Source organism: Amphibalanus amphitrite, unplaced genomic scaffold, assembly GCF_019059575.1.
Source record: "Amphibalanus amphitrite isolate SeventyFive unplaced genomic scaffold, NRLGWU_Aamphi_draft 000451F_arrow, whole genome shotgun sequence".
NCBI lineage: Eukaryota > Metazoa > Arthropoda > Thecostraca > Balanomorpha > Balanidae > Amphibalanus > Amphibalanus amphitrite.
Window position 1 is genome coordinate 391,656 of NW_024881945.1, and position 21,879 is coordinate 413,534.

Genomic DNA, 21,879 nt, shown 5'->3' on the forward strand with positions numbered 1-21,879 from the left:
CAACATGCATCACTCTGCCGTAAGAAGGATAAGACAAAGATTGATAACGGTGTAAACACATGCAATTACACTTTGGAAATATGCCGTGATATTTATATGACAGAAGACCAAATACAATCCTGAAGGTCAACAAACGGGATGACAGATAAAAATACCTCAAGCTTAAATTTGCGTCAGTCGTCACATGAGGAATTACATATGTTATTAAGGAGAGACCTGCTAAACAAGGATAAATACTAATATTATTGATCAGAGAATTCCTTGATCTAACGACAATATCTTGAACAGAAAAATATGTCTTAAACATAGCCAACTGATGTAACAAACATAGAAATTGGTGTAATGTTTTGTAATTTAACCCGCGCCCCACTGGGGTCTGCGTATAACACGCCCTACTGGGGGGGGGGGGGGGCTATTCATAGCCCCCCTCCTAACTCCGAAACTACTGGGCCGATCGTCAAAATTCAAACGATGTCTGATAGCCCCGGAAAAACTGTCGAGCGAAACCTAATTTCATTGACCTCGAGGTCACTGATGACGTTACAGTTCAGGTCAAAGTAAAAAATATTAGCATTTTGGCTTGTTCACGTTTTGGGCTCTGGCCGCCGTCTTACAAGTCAGATCAGGCTCATTTTTGGATCACACACTCGTGAACAGATGCTCTAGATAACCTGAGGGTACCAAACTTGTACTTTGATTTTCAGGACAAGGTCAGGTCATCACAGGTCACGAAAATATTATATCATGCGTCGGTCACGTGACACATGTTTTATGGTCCATTTAGGTCCGAGATTTCGAATTTGATGTCGTCTGTGTAATTCGAGGTCATTTTGAGTCGAATTTAGCTTAGGTCAGGTCACTTTCAGGTCAAAAAAGGTCAAATTTTGAAGTTGGAGTTTCTCAACAAAAAAGTGTCTATTGGATGCAGTTTGAGCTCAGGAACACGATGGTGCTATTTATATTGGCGTACGATGTCAAATACGTGCTGAAAAATTGATTTGAAAAATTAATAATTGTAAATTTTTGCAATAATGCGTAAAACTTGGCCATTTTTGAAGATATTTAGCTAAAACTTGCTAGAGTTAGTCATAATAATGCGTTCAATCACATATATTCTTTTTTTTTCGAAAATTCAAAAACTTTTTGAAAAAAAATATAAAGATATAAATTTTGGATTTTATTATATAAAATTTTCCAAATTTTCAAAATTTCGAAAATCCGAGATGGCAGTTTGATAGCGCAGTCTATTCTGAGTCCTCTCATGCACAGAAATTGGATCTAGCTTAAAAACTGAGCTCTTGGGAGCGATTGCCGTGGTTCAATGTTTTGCGTCGAAATCGGCCGAACATGACGTCACTCTGACGTCATTTCCAGCCGACCTAGATTAGTTACGAAGTTCAAATTTTGACACAAGGTGTCAAATTGATGCAGCCTAAGGTACTGAAAGTTTGGCGTCGATACGTCAAGCAGTTTGGAAGTTATTGCAGAAAAACGGGAGGGGGGCTATGAATATCCCTCCCCCCAGTGGGGCGCGGGTTAAACATGATGCAACGAAAGGGCATCCTCGCACGACGCAACAACATATCTCCATAAAATAGTGGTTTGTTCCCTGCAGCCATGCTGAAGGCCCGTCATCAGGGATCAGTCAGCGTGCTGGTTGGCCTGCCTCAGCAGCTTCAGCATGATCAGCAACATTCAAAAGTTATCTCCTCGTAGCTCGTGATATACCTATAGGACCCAGTGACCCTCAGGGTCCAGTGATATAGTTATAAGGGTCCAATTAACCTCAGGGTCTGCCGTTTGGGATCTTCAGTACCTCCAGTTACCCTCAGGTTTCAGTGATATAGGGTTCAGTGAACCTCAGGGTTCGGTTCTCAGGGCCCAGTAACTCTCATGGTCTAGTGAGGGTGTTGGCCGGCCCCAGCAGCTCCGGCACATCCACCCGCTCCCCTGAGTCCCCACCCCTGCCCGCTCGGTTGGTTAGGATGAACGTGTCCTGTCCGATGGGTATGGGCGCGTCGCTCTGCGGCCGCAGCCTCATCTGGGTGCGCCGCAGTGAGTACTGGTACCCGGTCCACGTGTACCAGTTGACGCCGTCGGCGAAGCTGCGGTGTGCGCCGCCCAGGTACCAGCCGTTCAGATTGGAGTCGTGACAGTTGCCGTACCACCAGGCGCCCTTGTAGAGGCGCGCGCAGCTGCGCTCGCTGTAGTTACCGCGCCGGCTGTCGTTGTCCACGTCGAAGGTGGAGAACGGCAGGCCGTTGTGGCTGAAGAGCGAGTCGCCGGCGTTGCCGTAGTAGAGGTTTTGGTGGTACAGGCGGTAGGCGTCCCGCTCGGGACCCAGCCGGAAACCGCGGTACCTGACGACGGTAAAAGCATTCAGCAGGGCAGGATTATGTTAATGGGTAAAGTGAAATTAATTGTGGTTTGAATGAGCTAATATGTACGACAGGTTTGCAAAGTATTCGGCCTAGGTATACCATCGGTAAGAGCACATGCATTATGTTTTGGCATGTAGTTCTATGTATGTATGTGTAGGTATTATGTTCTGTGTATCACCCGTTTTAATCTCCCGATTATTAGTGCGGCCTTGATTAGTGCACTGCTCAGTGCTCACTGCTCACCAAGACCACAAGACGTCCGACGCGTTAAGCTCTGTCCATCAACGATATCGGGCCATGCGTAATACCAACTGCGGGCTGAATCACCTCCAAACACCTGACTGACTCACACACACAGTGCAATTCCGAAAATGCAGCCAAGGAAGGACATACTTATACTAACTACTGCATCGCCCAAACAAGTGGCCACTTTCTGCGTCGCAGCTCCGCAAAGTTTGCAAGCCTGCCAGCGATAAATAAAGTTCGCATGGAAATAATAGGGACGCGTAATTTGCTTAGCCCGTGGTCAAGTGACTCATATTTGCGCAGTGCCACTGTGCAAACATAATTGATAAATGTGCGCAGTTGTGAATGCTGTTATCATTCCATAATTGTTTTGAAATCAAACAAAAATGATTGATTTAACGAAGCCTAATATTGCATCACAATCGTATTCAGGTGAAAGCAGAACGCTTGCGTGATTTTGTTTGAACAAGATATTTGCTAAAAGGAAATCGGCATAATCGTAAGTCGTAGGTACCTAATCGCAAAACCATGTAATACGCCTACCATGCTTATAAAAAAAAAATGTTGTGGGGTAGCGCAGAGTGTCTATATTCTATAGGGAAAGCGGCACATAATGTCTTTATAAAAAATATCTCAAGCTTCAAACGAAGGAAGTCAATTTACCAAGGTTCTGTGATGCTAGGTTTTGATCAAAACATCTGGAAACATGACACTCAAATATTGTGTCATGTCTGTGCCGTGTATGGTGCATTGCATTTTATTTCCAGGCTATCCTTGCGAAACGTTAATCCCCAATCTAACGTTGCGAAGCGTCTGCCCCGACCTGACCTGGCGAAACGTTAGTCCCCGACCTGACCTGGCAAAGCGTTTGACGCGACCTGACCTGGCGAAGCGTTTGTTTCCGGACCAGTCCTCCAGGTCGATGGCCAGTTCGAACTGCGTGCTGTTGTCAACGTTTGTCAGCGCCCAAATCAGAATGTTCCCTGACAGCAGACGGTGAAATAGGACCGTTTAACTTCATACAGGCGACGCATTATGCATTTATACACTGACCGCATCTCATATAAATGCAAACCTACATGGAAGGTTGAAAGATTACCTATTCAAACTTAGGAGGCGAGTATTTAAACTTACCGAGCCAGAACTCCCTGTCGAAGTCACCGAAGCCGACCTTGTAGTCCTCCCAGTTCCTGAAAAAGTTCTCATGGGGCTCCACGTCGTCCCTCACTTGAAAAACCTGCACGAAAATACACACATCCATACTTACACAAAATATGTCCAGCTTTGCGGACAAACATAACTCCGGTGGTCTGACGAAGCCATGTACTAAATATATGTGTTGAGAGGGGTGATTCGTATAACTTGCCACGTCCAATGCGTGGCGATTTCAGAAACAGCCGTTTTAGTTCAAACAGCCTGGTACATGACGTCTCTATCTCGGTCCAACCGGTCCCCGTCTGTCCCAGTACCGTCCCCCTGTCCCAATACTGTCCCTCTGGACTAGTACCGTTCTTCTGTCCCAGTACCGTCCCCTGTCCCAATACTGTCCCTCTGGTCCCTCCGACCCAAATCATCCCCTGAACCAGTTACCTACTTTCCCACTGTTTCAGCCTTATCCCTTTACCACAGTACTGTCCCTGAGTCCCAGTACCATCCCTTTACCACAGCACTGTCCCTGAGTCCCAGTACGAACTACGAACCGTCCATCCACCTCCCTCCGTCTCGAGATCACAGTAGACCTTCCACGGCCCCTGGGCCAGGTTGGCCGGGTGCACCAGGTACACCCCTGACCGGTCAGCACCCTGAGTCAGCTGGATGTCGTGGCAGCTGGTGCCCACGTGGAACTGACGCGTGAAATCCTAGAAAAAGACATATTTAGTGAAAGATCAGACAGTATTTGTATTGCAGCATTTTGTCAGTGAGCGTTTACTGAATGGCCTAGAAGGACAACATCGGCAGGAGATCATGTGGCAAAGTATATATGGAGGTAGCTGCCTTACCAAAATCCTTCTGGTCTGTGACCTAGAACCAATGGCCTCTATAAGACCTCGACTCACCGGCTCCTTAGCCCCAAGTGATTGCGTGAACTTCCCGATCCATGGGACATCTCTGTCTGACTCAAACACTCCCAATCCATGTCTTGGAAAATGTTTCTCTCTTCTATGAACACATTGACCCACCTGACTGGTCTCCCTGACCTGATGATCTAGGACTGACCTTGACCTTTCTGGTCCGTGACCCTGAACTGGCGACCTCTGCCGAGGGGTCCAGTTGTGAGACGATTTGCCGCACTGTGCGCCGGACCATGTTCTGGATGTCCTGCATCTCAGCCGGGCCCGGGGCTGCCACGGACAGGGGGCTGCTGCCAGATGTGCCCTGGGGAACACATGTGGGGTCACATCACAACCCCGCGGCAATGCGCAAAGTGGTGCAGAGGTGTAGGCTTTATGTGGCGGGCCTATGAACCGACACGATTTGTGGTGCTAGCAGACGTGCTAGTTGGTAAGTACAGCCCTAATTATGATCAATATTTTCTCTTCAGTTAGAAAGATAAAAAGGTGCCCTGTTACACCTAGCAAACCTGTAGACGTTCTATCGCGTGTAACACACTGGCCATTCATTTTCAGATTCTGCATCAAACCTAACACTTCTACATCAAATACAGCGCTCGACAAACTGTGAACCGTTCTGGATATTTACAAACCTTAGCCAGGTATCGCGAATAATTGCAGCTTCACACGAGGTCTTACAGAGGGCTCAGACTACTTCCGGCAATGCAATCAGTCGCTTTTCTATTAAATCAGCCAGGCAAATGATGTACCGCGTTTGAATGTAGCAGTATTGCAAAGCCAGCTAAATTTCAGTGTGACTGCGAAATGTTTGCCAAGGCTGCCGCTTCCGGAGCTCACATATCACGCCAGGAAAATCCCCTTACGCCTTACGGGCACCAACAGCAGCATCAATTGTTTGAGCCAGCTTGGAGAGATCTCGTCACACCTTATGAATTTGCGAGGGGTTCAAAGGGTACGCACCAGACTTGCGTCAACAGTGAATAGGGCGCCTAATTAGACAATTGTTATACACAGTAAAGGTCACAGAGTGTCTTCTTTTTAAATGCAGACATGCATTGACAACTCATCTTTCACATGCACGGTGACTATTTCACATGCTATGGCCCAAGACATTTATTTACGAGCTATAAAGTTGATAGCCTCACGACAGGGAAGGTATGCTGCGCCGCTTTCTTGTATGCATTGCGGCACAGTCTATATGTGTAGCGTTTCTCCACGCAGTGTGTACTGTGTATAACACCAGCTCAGGGCAGTTTCCAGCGTGAATGGGACACATCACCGTCCACATACTGTCAACAGTGACCCGACCCAGCCGAACCCCTGACCCACAGCACCCCGTATCTCACCTCAGACGTATGCTGCCCGGCCGACCACCGACACAGCAGGCAAGCCAGCAGAGTAGCGAGCTCCCACCGCGCACACATTGCCCCAGCGTGGTGTCCGGGGCCGCTGCTGGGCCAGACTGAGCCAGACCGGAGCAGACTGAGACCCGGACGGGTTAGTGGGCCAGTCGGCGGGTCAGAGGTGGTGACCCGACCTGACCCCTGCACCCGTTCGGTGTCAGGAGCGACGGCCGGCGGCATCCTACCCGGGGTGGTCAGGCTGCTAATCAGACGGGCTTCCTGCTCTGACTGCCAAGCGATTTATTTGATTTGGACAGTAAAAGGAATAATTATGTAATTTTATGATGCTGAGCTGAGCTGAACTGCAGCTCTACTGTTACTTTAATTTTGAAGGGCTATCCATCATCGTCATGTTTTTCATAAACGTTACAAAAATCTTGTAGCTCACCCTATCGATCGGTAGCTGCATTCCTCTCGAATGCTGAATCCCAAGTCCCGGCTCTATCGAGACCCGCGGATAGGTCACAGGTCTGACCGTCTGCCGTCCTCAGCGGATCACGGACGGTCTGACGGTCTGCCGCGGCACAGGTCTGACGGTTGACCACCCCGTCCGCGCGGGGCAGGGCAGCTGGGTCTGTCCGCCGCCCGTCCGTCACCTTTCCCACGCGTCGTGCAGCCGTCTGACGGACATCCGGCCGGGTGGGTGCCGCCGGCCCGAGCCCGTGCCGCGGGTGAGAGGTGCCTGATTGGACTGTGCTGGCCTGAGGATAATGAAACTCAACCGAACCATGACCAATGGGGATGAAGGGTTATTGTTTCAGGCTGGTTTGGCGAGGGACTGAGTGAGACTCGTTGGCTGATTTTGCCGGCGGTGTGAAATAATACGGGCGCTGCGCTGATTTACAACCTGGATCGTTGCCAGCGATAACGCCGGGTGATGCACTGCTCTCGTTGCGACAGTGCCAGTCGGGCAACTATTCAGCACGGCCCGTATGTCATCGGACGCACAAGTACGGCACAAACAGCGACCCTGAGACGCCAGAGGCTCGGCGTTTCTTTCGTCTCCGCCGCCAAGCCGCCACTCCCCAGTGATGAGATTCACATCACCTTGGAGCTAACCACAGCCCTGTATCAATAGTTGGCACAATTATACCTCAGCGGCCACGCAAAAACACCCCGCACGGTAGATAAACCGCCTCGCAAATGACTCCTTCCATGCGGGGTTGCCTGCTGCGTAATTTCGGTGTGCCTCCGTTTTGCAGACATCGTCGATAAATAAAGCCCAAGAGCCGTTAATTAAAGAAGCACGGAGTATTGTGGGACCGACACCGTAAAAACAGCTCCCCGTATCGGAGAGCGAGCCTCCCAGCCCGCTCAGCCGAAGGTCAAAACCTGACGCAACGCCGGGCGGCCGGACCTTGAAGAGCTGTTTTTGTCAACTGAGAAGTGTATCGGGACGTGGCGTTACTGCGTACCTGCAGATGAGAAATGGTGGCATAATTTGCGACCCTGTCCGGGCCGCGGGCGCTGCCATACTGCTCCCGGAGACGCGTGATTGGACTCGGGGAGGGCAGCGAGGGCTGCGCCACTCCGGCGCGGCGCCTGCGGTGAGCCGCTTATGTAGACTAACGTGGTAGGGTAGGACCAGGCAGGTAGCGATGAGTACATACCTACATACCCAGTACCCACAGTAGCTATTCAATCAAAGCGGGTTTGAGTAATAGTTCTCCATCTTACAAGCTTTCTAAGAGACACATTTAGCTTTTAGCTCTCTCTAATCTGGCTAAAAACGCTCAAGCGCCAAAATACGCGTCATTTTTAGGGCGCGAGCCATAAAACCGCACGGGATGTCAACCCCACTTTCGTCTATTAATCAGCCGTCTGAATGAGATGCAATTTTCTTTGATCAGTGAGCCATTACGGCGTTAAATTATCGGTGCGCGCGGGGCGGCAGCGGCGCTCGCAGGCGGGGCTGGGTCGGACGCAGTTGGCTGGCTTTGTGCGCCGTGCCGTATTAATCAGTGGTCCTTTTTACACTGGTGGCAGACGTGCCGCCGGCTATGGGGAGTGGGATCAGACCCGCGGGCGGCGGCGGTGACACGTGCCGGTCGGCAGCGTCCCCATAGCCGCCGTCCACGGCCGCCGTGTCCGGTCCCAGGGGACAAGGCGGCGCGTGATTCATCCTCCCCTGTCCTCAGGCCGGGGAGATGTGGCCAGAGGGGCACGCAGGAAGTGGCCAAACTCCTCCCCTCGGTGCACTGACCCAGATTCCGCCGCCGGCAGTGCCTCCCGCGGGGGCGCGCGCCGGCCTCTGGGGGCGCGTTCAGGCGTGTATCCTGCTCTTGGAGGTCGGCCTGGCCTGCCACAGATAACTCAATGACGATTAATGAGCGGCGCCGAGCAGCGAATATGGAGAATGACGCCGAATGGACGCTGATAATAACGGCATTGCTTTTGTGAGGATTACGGCCAGTTATCGTCTGCCAAAGCTGCGGCCTCGCCAGATAACAAGCTCGCTGATACTCTTTGTTCCGCGATCTCTGTGCGGAATAAGCGTCAACAGTATTACGGGATTTACGCAACAAGGACATTCGATTAGAGGTCCCCAAATGTGCTAAACGGTTCCGGGTCTCTGAAATCCCGCAATCTGAGTCCCGCCGGAACGCACAGCTCCCGGCGCGTTTAGGAATTATTGTCAACGTTAATAACGAATGGGCCACTTTGGAGGCTGCCGCTGTCAGCGGTAGCTGCCTTTGCCATCTACACGGTGACGAATGAGCTTTTGCCACGCACAAAGGGATAATAACTTTTCTGCAGTTTTATTGCCGGCCAGCTCAGAAAAGCTAGCGTAAGTTGATTGGAATAAAAGGAGTATATAGCCATAGCGAGCAGTATGTTGTTAATTCATAATTGCACTTATTCTCTGGTTAGGTAGCAGAGCCCCTGCTGCGGGAAGAGGAATATAAGCTATCGTTATCACTTATCGCACATTGTGGTGTTGTTGTTGCCCATTTTAAACCATGTAGGTATGGAATGGAACGGAAACGGATCGCAAATAGAAAGTTAGGTACCTTAGCCATACCTACTATGTGCAAGTGGACTGTTTAGTACGAACACGCACATATATTACGATACCGCACCTTTGTATATTTCTACTAACCTGTCGATCACCGTTTGTTCGCTCAATCGAACCGAGTTAGAGGCGAAGTGTATTTGCCGACTGCACCGATGTGTAACAATTCGACCAACCTGTTCTGGCGCGTTACAGATATGTTCAGGTCACATTTATGTCAGCTCGTGTCGTGACCTTAGAGGTGGTCAGTTCAGTGGGCCAGTCTTCCCTGCTCAGACGGCTCAACCGTTCCTCGGCTGGCCTGCTCAACAGGACAGGGCGAGTCACGAGAGGTATGGGATCCGCTCTACAGTCCACTACCACTAACATTGGCCCAGTACCTAAGCTCGGCAGACGGCGGGACAGAATGAAATGACCCACCGAACATCTTATTGCATACAATGGCTATGCCCCCTAGCCTCTGGAGTGTGAAGCCAAAATTACAATGAACAAAAGGATTCCTCGTTTTCTGGTTGTGGTGGGTAGGGAATGTGTACTTGCCTATACGCCGGTAGGTATCTGGTGGAACAGATGCACGACCTCTAAGGATCGATACGGTACCTACCTCCAGCCCATGCTCCAGCCCTTGAAAGCTGAGCCTGAGAAGTGAGAAAGTCCCGTTAGGCCTTCAACCATATTGATATCAAGGGTCGTAGTATGAGACTGAATGACCTGACCACAGCGAAATACTCCTTATTTTTCATTGAGTAAACCAGTCTGATTAGTCGCAAACATCAACATCGCACTTTATTATTGGCTATAAAAAAAACACCAAAGACCCACTGGCTACAGAGCCATCTACTGTCAAATCTGCTAGCGCCACCTAACTGGTCTTTTATATTTGCACTTGACAGCTGTTCACTAGGTGGCAGCACCTACCATTTATCTTTTATCATGAAAGAAATCAGCGCGGGAATCATGTAACGGAAGTTGGCACAGATTCAGCACAGATTCAGCACAGCACAGATTCGGTAGGGGGAAAAAGGCCCCGGTAGAGGGAAACCTTTATGACCCGTTTTCCCCTAGAAATGACGTCACAAAGAGGTAAAAATGGGTATCAATCGAAAGCTCTCGTTTACCCAGACACAGTCCTGCAAGAAAATTTCACTTTTTCCCCATAGGAAAGTTTTTACGGGAAAATCAAAATTTTGGGTCAATGGGGGGTCCCCCCCGATTTCGTTCAAAATCGGCACACAGGTGCCCCAACACCAGCCGAGAAACTTTCCCCAAAACGGTCCCCGTTGCATTGACGTTTAAGGCCCGTAAAGCCCCCTAGACTCGTAAAATATCCGTAAAATCGCCTTTGTACGGACAAAAAAGTGGTGCTATGGTATAAATGGGTATCAATCGAAAGCTCTCGTTTACCCAGACACAGTCCTGCAGGAAAATTCCACTTTTTCCCCATAGGAAAGTTTTTACGGGAAAATCAAAATTTTGGGTCAATGGGGGGTCCCCCCCGATTTCGTTCAAAATCGGCACACAGGTGCCCCACCACCAGCCGAGAAACTTTCCCCAAAACGGTCCCCGTTGCATTGACGTTTAAGGCCCGTAAAGCCCCCTAGACTCGTAAAATATCCGTAAAATCGCTTTTGTACGGACAAAAAAGTGGTGCTATGGTAAAAATGGGTATCAATCGAAAGCTCTCGTTTACCCAGACACAGTCCTGCAGGAAAATTCCACTCTTTCCCCATAGGAAAGTTTTTACGGGAAAATCAAAATTTTGGGTCAATGGGGGGTCCCCCCCGATTTCGTTCAAAATCGGCACACAGGTGCCCCACCACCAGCCGAGAAACTTTCCCCAAAACGGTCACCGTTGCATTGACGTTTAAGGCCCGTAAAGCCCCCTAGACTCGTAAAATATCCGTAAAATCGCCTTTGTACGGACAAAAAAGTGGTGCTATGGTAAAAATGGGTATCAATCGAAAGCTCTCGTTTACCCAGACACAGTCCTGCAGGAAAATTCCACTTTTTCCCCATAGGAAAGTTTGTACGGGAAAATCAAAATTTTGGGTCAATGGGGGGTCCCCCCCGATTTCGTTCAAAATCGGCACACAGGTGCCCCACCACCAGCCGAGAAACTTTCCCCAAAACGGTTCCCGTTGCATTGACGTTTAAGGCCCGTAAAGCCCCCTAGACTCGTAAAATATCCGTAAAATCGCCTTTGTACGGACAAAAAAGTGGTGCTATGGTAAAAATGGGTATCAATCGAAAGCTCTCGTTTACCCAGACACAGTCCTGCAGGAAAATTTCACTTTTTTCTCATAGGAAAGTTTTTACGGGAAAATCAAAATTTTGGGTCAATGGGGGGTCCCCCCGATTTCGTTCAAAATCGGCACACAGGTGCCCCACCACCAGCCGAGAAACTTTCCCCAAAACGGTCCCCGTTGCATTGACGTTTAAGGCCCGTAAAGCCCCCTAGACTCGTAAAATATCCGTAAAATCGCCTTTGTACGGACAAAAAAGTGGTGCTATGGTAAAAATGGGTATCAATCGAAAGCTCTCGTTTACCCAGACACAGTCCTGCAGGAAAATTTCACTTTTCCCCATAGGAAAGTTTTTACGGGAAAATCAAAATTTTGGATCAATGGGGGGTCCCCCCCCCCGATTTCGTTCAAAATCGGCACACAGGTGCCCCACCACCAGCCGAGAAACTTTCCCCAAAACGGTCCCCGTTGCATTGACGTTTAAGGCCCGTAAAGCCCCCTAGACTCGTAAAATATCCGTAAAATCGCCTTTGTACGGACAAAAAAGTGGTGCTATGGTAAAAATGCGTATCAATCGAAAGCTCTCGTTTACCCAGACACAGTCCTGCAGGAAAATTTCACTTTTCCCCATAGGAAAGTTTTTACGGGAAAATCAAAATTTTGGATCAATGGGGGGTCCCCCCCCCGATTTCGTTCAAAATCGGCACACAGGTGCCCCACCACCAGCCGAGAAACTTTCCCCAAAACGGTCCCCGTTGCATTGACGTTTAAGGCCCGTAAAGCCCCCTAGACTCGTAAAATATCCGTAAAATCGCCTTTGTACGGACAAAAAAGTGGTGCTATGGTAAAAATGCGTATCAATCGAAAGCTCTCCTTTACCCAGACACAGTCCTGCAGGAAAATTCCACTTTTTCCCCATAGGAAAGTTTTTTACGGGAAAATCAAAATTTTGGGTCAATGGGGGGTCCCCCCCGATTTCGTTCAAAATCGGCACACAGGTGCCCCACCACCAGCCGAGAAACTTTCCCCAAAACGGTCCCCGTTGCATTGACGTTTAAGGCCCGTAAAGCCCCCTAGACTCGTAAAATATCCGTAAAATCGCCTTTGTACGGACAAAAAAGTGGTGCTATGGTAAAAATGGGTATCAATCGAAAGCTCTCGTTTACCCAGACACAGTCCTGCAGGAAAATTCCACTTTTTCCCCATAGGAAAGTTTTTACGGGAAAATCAAAATTTTGGGTCAATGGGGGGTCCCCCCCGATTTCGTTCAAAATCGGCACACAGGTGCCCCACCACCAGCCGAGAAACTTTCCCCAAAACGGTCCCCGTTGCATTGACGTTTAAGGCCCGTAAAGCCCCCTAGACTCGTAAAATATCCGTAAAATCGCCTTTGTACGGACAAAAAAGTGGTGCTATGGTAAAAATGGGTATCAATCGAAAGCTCTCGTTTACCCAGACACAGTCCTGCAGGAAAATTCCACTTTTTCCACATAGGAAAGTTTTTACGGGAAAATCAAAATTTTGGGTCAATAGGGGGTCCCCCCCGATTTCGTTCAAAATCGGCACACAGGTGCCCCACCACCCGCCGAGAAACTTTCCCCAAAACGGTCCCCGTTGCATTGACGTTTAAGGCCCGTAAAGCCCCCTAGACTCGTAAAATATCCGTAAAATCGCCTTTGTACGGACAAAAAAGTGGTGCTATGGTAAAAATGGGTATCAATCGAAAGCTCTCGTTTACCCAGACACAGTCCTGCAGGAAAATTCCACTTTTTCCCCATAGGAAAGTTTTTACGGGAAAATCAAAATTTTGGGTCAATGGGGGGTCCCCCCCGATTTCGTTCAAAATCGGCACACAGGTGCCCCACCACCAGCCGAGAAACTTTCCCCAAAACGGTCCCCGTTGCATTGACGTTTAAGGCCCGTAAAGCCCCCTAGACTCGTAAAATATCCGTAAAATCGCCTTTGTACGGACAAAAAAGTGGTGCTATGGTAAAAATGGGTATCAATCGAAAGCTCTCGTTTACCCAGACACAGTCCTGCAGGAAAATTCCACTTTTTCCCCATAGGAAAGTTTTTACGGGAAAATCAAAATTTTGGGTCAATGGGGGGTCTCCCCCGATTTCGTTCAAAATCGGCACACAGGTGCCCCACCACCAGCCGAGAAACTTTCCCCAAAACGGTCCCCGTTGCATTGACGTTTAAGGCCCGTAAAGCCCCCTAGACTCGTAAAATATCCGTAAAATCGCCTTTGTACGGACAAAAAAGTGGTGCTATGGTAAAAATGGGTATCAATCGAAAGCTCTCGTTTACCCAGACACAGTCCTGCAGGAAAATTCCACTTTTTCCCCATAGGAAAGTTTTTACGGGAAAATCAAAATTTTGGGTCAATGGGGGGTCCCCCCCGATTTCGTTCAAAATCGGCACACAGGTGCCCCACCACCAGCCGAGAAACTTTCCCCAAAACGGTCCCCGTTGCATTGACGTTTAAGGCCCGTAAAGCCCCCTAGACTCGTAAAATATCCGTAAAATCGCCTTTGTACGGACAAAAAAGTGGTGCTATGGTAAAAATGGGTATCAATCGAAAGCTCTCGTTTACCCAGACACAGTCCTGCAGAAAAATTCCACTTTTTCCCCATAGGAAAGTTTGTACGGGAAAATCAAAATTTTGGGTCAATGGGGGGTCCCCCCCGATTTCGTTCAAAATCGGCACACAGGTGCCCCACCACCAGCCGAGAAACTTTCCCCAAAACGGTTCCCGTTGCATTGACGTTTAAGGCCCGTAAAGCCCCCTAGACTCGTAAAATATCCGTAAAATCGCCTTTGTACGGACAAAAAAGTGGTGCTATGGTAAAAATGGGTATCAATCGAAAGCTCTCGTTTACCCAGACACAGTCCTGCAGGAAAATTTCACTTTTTTCTCATAGGAAAGTTTTTACGGGAAAATCAAAATTTTGGGTCAATGGGGGGTCCCCCCGATTTCGTTCAAAATCGGCACACAGGTGCCCCACCACCAGCCGAGAAACTTTCCCCAAAACGGTCCCCGTTGCATTGACGTTTAAGGCCCGTAAAGCCCCCTAGACTCGTAAAATATCCGTAAAATCGCCTTTGTACGGACAAAAAAGTGGTGCTATGGTAAAAATGGGTATCAATCGAAAGCTCTCGTTTACCCAGACACAGTCCTGCAGGAAAATTTCACTTTTCCCCATAGGAAAGTTTTTACGGGAAAATCAAAATTTTGGATCAATGGGGGGTCCCCCCCGATTTCGTTCAAAATCGGCACACAGGTGCCCCACCACCAGCCGAGAAACTTTCCCCAAAACGGTCCCCGTTGCATTGACGTTTAAGGCCCGTAAAGCCCCCTAGACTCGTAAAATATCCGTAAAATCGCCTTTGTACGGACAAAAAAGTGGTGCTATGGTAAAAATGCGTATCAATCGAAAGCTCTCCTTTACCCAGACACAGTCCTGCAGGAAAATTCCACTTTTTCCCCATAGGAAAGTTTTTTACGGGAAAATCAAAATTTTGGGTCAATGGGGGGTCCCCCCGATTTCGTTCAAAATCGGCACACAGGTGCCCCACCACCAGCCGAGAAACTTTCCCCAAAACGGTCCCCGTTGCATTGACGTTTAAGGCCCGTAAAGCCCCCTAGACTCGTAAAATATCCGTAAAATCGCCTTTGTACGGACAAAAAAGTGGTGCTATGGTAAAAATGGGTATCAATCGAAAGCTCTCGTTTACCCAGACACAGTCCTGCAGGAAAATTCCACTTTTTCCCCATAGGAAAGTTTTTACGGGAAAATCAAAATTTTGGGTCAATGGGGGGTCCCCCCCGATTTCGTTCAAAATCGGCACACAGGTGCCCCACCACCAGCCGAGAAACTTTCCCCAAAACGGTCCCCGTTGCATTGACGTTTAAGGCCCGTAAAGCCCCCTAGACTCGTAAAATATCCGTAAAATCGCCTTTGTACGGACAAAAAAGTGGTGCTATGGTAAAAATGGGTATCAATCGAAAGCTCTCGTTTACCCAGACACAGTCCTGCAGGAAAATTCCACTTTTTCCCCATAGGAAAGTTTTTACGGGAAAATCAAAATTTTGGGTCAATAGGGGGTCCCCCCCGATTTCGTTCAAAATCGGCACACAGGTGCCCCACCACCCGCCGAGAAACTTTCCCCAAAACGGTCCCCGTTGCATTGACGTTTAAGGCCCGTAAAGCCCCCTAGACTCGTAAAATATCCGTAAAATCGCCTTTGTACGGACAAAAAAGTGGTGCTATGGTAAAAATGGGTATCAATCGAAAGCTCTCGTTTACCCAGACACAGTCCTGCAGGAAAATTCCACTTTTTCCCCATAGGAAAGTTTTTACGGGAAAATCAAAATTTTGGGTCAATGGGGGGTCCCCCCCGATTTCGTTCAAAATCGGCACACAGGTGCCCCACCACCAGCCGAGAAACTTTCCCCAAAACGGTCCCCGTTGCATTGACGTTTAAGGCCCGTAAAGCCCCCTAGACTCGTAAAATATCCGTAAAATCCTTAAAATAAATCCGTAAAATATCGGCACCTGTGTGCTGATTTTGAACGAAATCGGGGGACCCCCATTGACCCAAAATTATGATTTTCCCGTACAAACTTTCCTATGGGGAAAAAGTTAAATTTTCCTGCAGGGCTGTGTCTGGGTAAACGAGAGCTTTCGATTGATACACATTTTTACCATAACACCACTTTTTTGTCCGTACAAAGGCGATTTTACGGATATTTTACGAGTCTAGGGGGCTTTACGGGCCTTAAACGTCAATGCAACGGGGACCGTTTTGGGGAAAGTTTCTCGGCGGGTGGTGGGGCACCTGTGTGCCGATTTTGAACGAAATCGGGGGGGACCCCTTATTGACCCAAAATTTTGATTTTCCCGTAAAAACTTTCCTATGGGGAAAAAGTGGAATTTTCCTACAGGACTGTGTCTGGGTAAACGAGAGCTTTCGATTGATACCCATTTTTACCATAGCACCACTTTTTTGTCCGTACAAAGGCGATTTTACGGATATTTTACGAGTCTAGGGGGCTTTACGGGCCTTAAACGTCAATGCAACGGGGACCGTTTTGGGGAAAGTTTCTCGGCTGGTGGTGGGGCACCTGTGTGCCGATTTTGAACGAAATCGGGGGGGACCCCCCATTGACCCAAAATTTTGATTTTCCCGTAAAAACTTTCCTATGGGGAAAAAGTGGAATTTTCCTGCAGGACTGTGTCTGGGTAAACGAGAGCTTTCGATTGATACCCATTTTTACCATAGCACCAGTTTTTTGTCCGTACAAAGGCGATTTTACGGATATTTTACGAGTCTAGGGGGCTTTACGGGCCTTAAACGTCAATGCAACGGGACCGTTTTGGGGAAAGTTTCTCGGCTGGTGGTGGGGCACCTGTGTGCCGATTTTGAACGAAATCGGGGGGGACCCCCCATTGACCCAAAATTTTGATTTTCCCGTAAAAACTTTCCTATGGGGAAAAAGTGGAATTTTCCTGCAGGGCTGTGTCTGGGTAAACGAGAGCTTTCGATTGATACCCATTTTTACCATAGCACCACTTTTTTGTCCGTACAAAGGCGATTTTACGGATATTTTACGAGTCTAGGGGGCTTTACGGGCCTTAAACGTCAATGCAACGGGGACCGTTTTGGGGAAAGTTTCTCGGCTGGTGGTGGGGCACCTGTGTGCCCATTTTGAACGAAATCGGGGGGGACCCCCCATTGACCCAAAATTTTGATTTTCCCGTAAAAACTTTCCTATGGGAAAAAAGTGGAATTTTCCTGCAGGACTGTGTCTGGGTAAACGAGAGCTTTCGCTTGATACCCATTTTTTACCATAGCACCACTTTTTTGTCCGTACAAAGGCGATTTTACGGATATTTTACGAGTCTAGGGGGCTTTACGGGCCTTAAACGTCAATGCAACGGGGGCCGTTTTGGGGAAAGTTTCTCGGCTGGTGGTGGGGCACCTGTGTGCCGATTTTGAACGAAATCGGGGGGGGGACCCCCCATTGACCCAAAATTTTGATTTTCCCGTAAAAACTTTCTTATGGGGAAAAAGTGAAATTTTCCTGCAGGACTGTGTCTGGGTAAACGAGAGCTTTCGATTGATACCCATTTTTACCATAGCACCACTTTTTTGTCCGTACAAAGGCGATTTTACGGATATTTTACGAGTCTAGGGGGCTTTACGGGCCTTAAACGTCAATGCAACGGGGACCGTTTTGGGGAAAGTTTCTCGGCTGGTGGTGGGGCACCTGTGTGCCGATTTTGAACGAAATCGGGGGGGACCCCCCATTGACCCAAAATTTTGATTTTCCTGTAAAACCTTTCCTATGGGGAAAAAGTGGAATCTTCCTGCAGGACTGTGTCTGGGTAAACGAGAGCTTTCGATTGATACCCATTTTTACCATAGCACCACTTTTTTGTCCGTACAAAGGCGATTTTACGGATATTTTACGAGTCTAGGGGGCTTTACGGGCCTTAAACGTCAATGCAACGGGGACCGTTTTGGGGAAAGTTTCTCGGCTGGTGGTGGGGCACCTGTGTGCCGATTTTGAACGAAATCGGGGGGGACCCCCCATTGACCCAAAATTTTGATTTTCCCGTAAAAACTTTCCTATGGGGAAAAAGTGGAATTTTCCTGCAGGACTGTGTCTGGGTAAACGAGAGCTTTCGATTGATACCCATTTTTACCATAGCACCACTTTTTTGTCCGTACAAAGGCGATTTTACGGATATTTTACGAGTCTAGGGGGCTTTACGGGCCTTAAACGTCAATGCAACGGGGACCGTTTTGGGGAAAGTTTCTCGGCTGGTGGTGGGGCACCTGTGTGCCGATTTTGAACGAAATCGGGGGGACCCCCCATTGACCCAAAATTTTGATTTTCCCGTAAAAACTTTGCTATGGGGAAAAAGTGGAATTTTCCTGCAGGACTGTGTCTGGGTAAACGAGAGCTTTCGATTGATACCCATTTTTACCTCTTTGTGACGTCATTTCTAGGGGAAAACGGGTCATAAAGGTTTCCCTCTACCGGGGCCTTTTTTCCCCCTACCGAATCTGTGCTGTGCTAAATCTGTGCTGAATCTGTGCCAACTTCCGTTACATGCGGGAATCAGCGTTTTCATTTAGCATTTCTGTAATAAACTGTTTACCTTTTATTTTATCATTCTATATTTGGCCTAATCTCAAATGATGAAACACGGTTTGCCGATATTTTTCACTTTAGTTTCCTTATCGGTAAATGACGTAATTTGAAAATGATTTGGTAAATATTTTAGTTGGCACTAGGATTTCCAGCAGCCTTGAAGAAAGCAAGGTTGGCCTTATTTTCATTAAACATTTTTCGCAAATTTTACGTTTTAGTTACGATTTTCACGAATTAATGGCCTTGAATTTATGAGTATCCCCTTTTTAAGATGACATCTTTAATAATCTAAGAATCGATCATAGACATATAAAGGTAAAAATAGACTATTCACAAGTATTGAGTGAACGATATAACAATTTGAGATATATGACGTCATTTTTAGATCTTTTCACATAACACAGCGATCTTTTACTACATATTTTTACAAATATTTATTTTTTGTAATCTAAGTGGCAGAGTTCATTGCAGAGATCAATATTCGTGTGTGAGCGAAAATAATCAATCTGCAAGAAAGTGGGTGTGCGGAAAATTCCGTCATTCTTATCCATCGATTTTGTTCCAATTTGAATTACTTTGACTTGTCTTTTGCTGCCTACTGGTCCTGTGTTCTCATTCTCATTTACCAGGTGAGTAAACCTTTTAATTATTTTTAGGGTTTTCCCAGAAGAGCTTACTGGGGTCACCTGATGTACAAGTAAAAACATCCAAGTCAACTGCACTGTTCAGTGGCATGATTTGAATTTTGATGTGAGAAACTTGGTACCTATTCAAAATTTCAAACAAAGGTTATGGCACCAGAGTTGCTCCTGCTAAGTGGCCATGTGTAATTAGCTGCACTACCCTGGCTGGCACCATGCTGGTAATCCACAGTCCACACCACACTGAAACCTTCCCAAGAATTATAGCGGAAAATGTGCAAGTTGATGTAGGTACCATTCTGGTATCTGCATATGTTAATGGTTTAATTTGTTAATAGCAGCTGATTGCTCATTGGCTGACGACATAAGTCACAGTGTATCGCACACATCAGTGTCTTGTTGCTAGTGCTTTGTCCGCCCCCACAGTGCAGCACTAATTCATATGGGTGAGCCTGCTGGGCTCTAAAGGAAATCTTCACTGTGCCACAGTAAATAGGCAGATAATTATAGAATATTCACACTGGTTGAGCCATCATGTACTAAATTTTTTCCATCAAATTTGCTATACTTTACAGCCTGGATTTACTTTGTAAGATTGATGGTGGTATTCAACACTGCATTCAGCAGAAGTCAGAAGACCACAGAGAAGTATTGCAGGAAAGAAGAAGACTAGTCACACCACCACCAGTACCCAGCCAGGGATCCAAAAACTTCCCTGGCCAGGCTGGTCATCCAAATCCACACCAGCCAGGGCTATAAACTTTACCTTCCAAAGTCTGCTAATGCCATATTTGGATTAAATGTTGTACCTAATAGGAGTGCTGGTGTAGCATATAGAATGAATCTGTTGGTTAAAACCAGCTCAACTAACAGAAGTTGGCTGAGCTGGCTTGTACAGTTGTTTGATTTAGAAGATCTGTCTCTGAAGATGTGTATTCTAACATCAGAGGTTCAGATGAATATGCAAGATTAATGACATGCAGAAATTGCAATACCTCATGATTAGGAAAATATTCTAGCTTAGCCAAGCATGGTCATTGTGCAGTTTCAGCCAGGTTTTCAGCTCCTATTTAATATGTCACTTCTTCTGAAGTCACTGTAAGATGAAATTTTTTAAACATGCTGGTAACAATCATGGCACACAATTTTTAGTTGGTGCAGAGAATGAAGACTAATTATTGCTTATTTCCCCCATTTTCCAGACATAAACATCAGCTGTTCTTCCAGTCCCCAAGTGGAACTGCATATCTTCATTGCTAAGGTAAGGGCTGCTGGGATTTGGGACCCATTCAGACCAATGCTTTTCACTATACCTAGCATGTGTTGTGTGCCAGATGCAGGGCTTTGTTTTAGTCTGTGAATACAAGTCATTGTGCTGTGTAAGTATATTGGTAAGGTAATTATTATATTTCACAGGCAAGATACTGAAAACTTTTCCAAGCATGACTCAAAAGCCCCACTAGATTGATTGTATTTCTGGTGCTTGTCAACTCTGACAAGAATAGGTGAATCCTGGCCAGCACAGCAGACATAACTGGACTGGCGTGACAATGTAATCATCATTTTAAATTGTATTCTAACCAATACGTCCCATCCAACTACACCATGCCGCTGGATATCAAAACTGTAAACCAACGTCCCACAGTGTGTCACTATCGTTACAAGTCGCCCCGTGCCACTACCGCGTAAACCCCGGCACTGTCTCTCTCCGGTGGCTGCAAACCAGCCCGCAAACGCCCTGGTCCATGCAAAAAAGGCGTCTGAATGGCGGAGCTCCGCACGGGCGCGGCCGTCCCGGTCTCAGTAGCACTACGACAGTCGGACAGTGGGGTGGGTTGGTGTGTCAGTATCTGGTGGACAGTCGCAGGCTGCGTGCTAGCGGTGGACATCTGGAGAGGAAGGCTACTCAGGATAGCAAGCAGGGGTTGTGTACCTACTATGTGACGGTGGTCGTAGCCATTGTGTGTTGTCTCTCCGTGTCTCGGTCTCATGAGGCGGTAGGAGGCTCTGACGCTGACCAGCGATAGATAGACGAGTCCCCGGACAGCGCGCCGCCTATCGCCGAGCTGTGACCGGAAGTGGCTGGTTCCGGCGGACGTCTGCCGCGGCTCTGGGACAGTAGGCGGTCAGACGTGCTCCAGACTCCACCGTGGAGGCCGTGCTGGGACTACTGCCTCCTTTGGACAGTGGATAGTGCATCTTTGTGCCGCAGTTGGCTTATGTCCCTCACTGTGGAAAGTGGAAGGGGGTGGATGGACCTCTGGCAGCCGCACTAAACGCTGTCTCTGGTCACTGTATCTGAAGCAGTAGCGGGTAGCCACCCGGTGACTGTTATCTGCTGTGGTGGGGCTGATTGCTGAAACCACACGGATAACTGTGTTTCTGTGGGCTCGCTGAGGCTCCATCGTTGGTGATATACCGGTGATGACGGTGGTGATGCAGTACTGGTGATGGTGGTGCCGATGGTGCAGTGAAGTTTGTGCATTTGAAGACACCCATTAGGTGACTGCTGAGGTAGCAGCTCACTGTTTCCATTATCTGCCGACCATGGATGAAGAATTCGTCTTTTACCGCCCGGTGTACCGAGAGTTTCTCTACATCGACGAATGGGAGGAAGCCAGGCAAGTAGCAAAGTCAGGCAAGCTAGTTGAGCCATGCAGGCGAGCCTCCCTGCCTATTCCCAGGGCGGGTGCTGATATTTTCTTTGTGTGTCCA

At 47.9% G+C, this 21,879-nt stretch overlaps 2 protein-coding genes across 2 annotated transcripts in view; one reads left to right on the plus strand and one right to left on the minus strand.

The window, feature by feature from the left end:
* Positions 1-1,554: 1,554 nt before the first annotated feature.
* Positions 1,555-6,184, minus strand: LOC122391718 (microfibril-associated glycoprotein 4-like). Its single transcript, XM_043385913.1, has 6 exons — positions 6,046-6,184; positions 4,845-5,003; positions 4,328-4,486; positions 3,762-3,864; positions 3,511-3,610; positions 1,555-2,360 (listed from the first exon to the last, which is right to left on the minus strand). The coding sequence occupies exons 1-6, from the start codon at positions 6,121-6,123 to the stop codon at positions 1,892-1,894; spliced, it is 1,068 nt and encodes a 355-aa protein (XP_043241848.1). The 5' UTR covers positions 6,124-6,184; the 3' UTR covers positions 1,555-1,891.
* Positions 6,185-18,918: 12,734 nt separating this feature from the next.
* Positions 18,919-21,879, plus strand: part of LOC122391720 (focal adhesion kinase 1-like) — a 41,065-nt gene continuing 38,104 nt past the window's right edge. Inside the window, exons 1-2 of the mRNA XM_043385916.1 lie at positions 18,919-19,152; positions 20,367-20,425. The gene's annotated coding sequence lies outside the window, so the exon portion shown is untranslated. The remainder of the gene's footprint in view (positions 19,153-20,366; positions 20,426-21,879) is intronic.

Bases quoted from the DNA above. Each gene is read 5' to 3' on its own strand.
- LOC122391718 (XM_043385913.1), bottom strand. From the start codon at position 6,123: ATGTGTGCGCGGTGGGAGCTCGCTACTCTGCTGGCTTGCCTGCTGTGT. The intron at 4,487-4,844 runs GTCAGTCCTAGA...GTCTTTTTCTAG, and splicing joins CACGGACCAGAAAGGTCAAG to GATTTCACGCGTCAGTTCCA. The intron at 3,865-4,327 runs GTTCGTAGTTCG...ATTTTCGTGCAG, and splicing joins CGGAGGGAGGTGGATGGACG to GTTTTTCAAGTGAGGGACGA.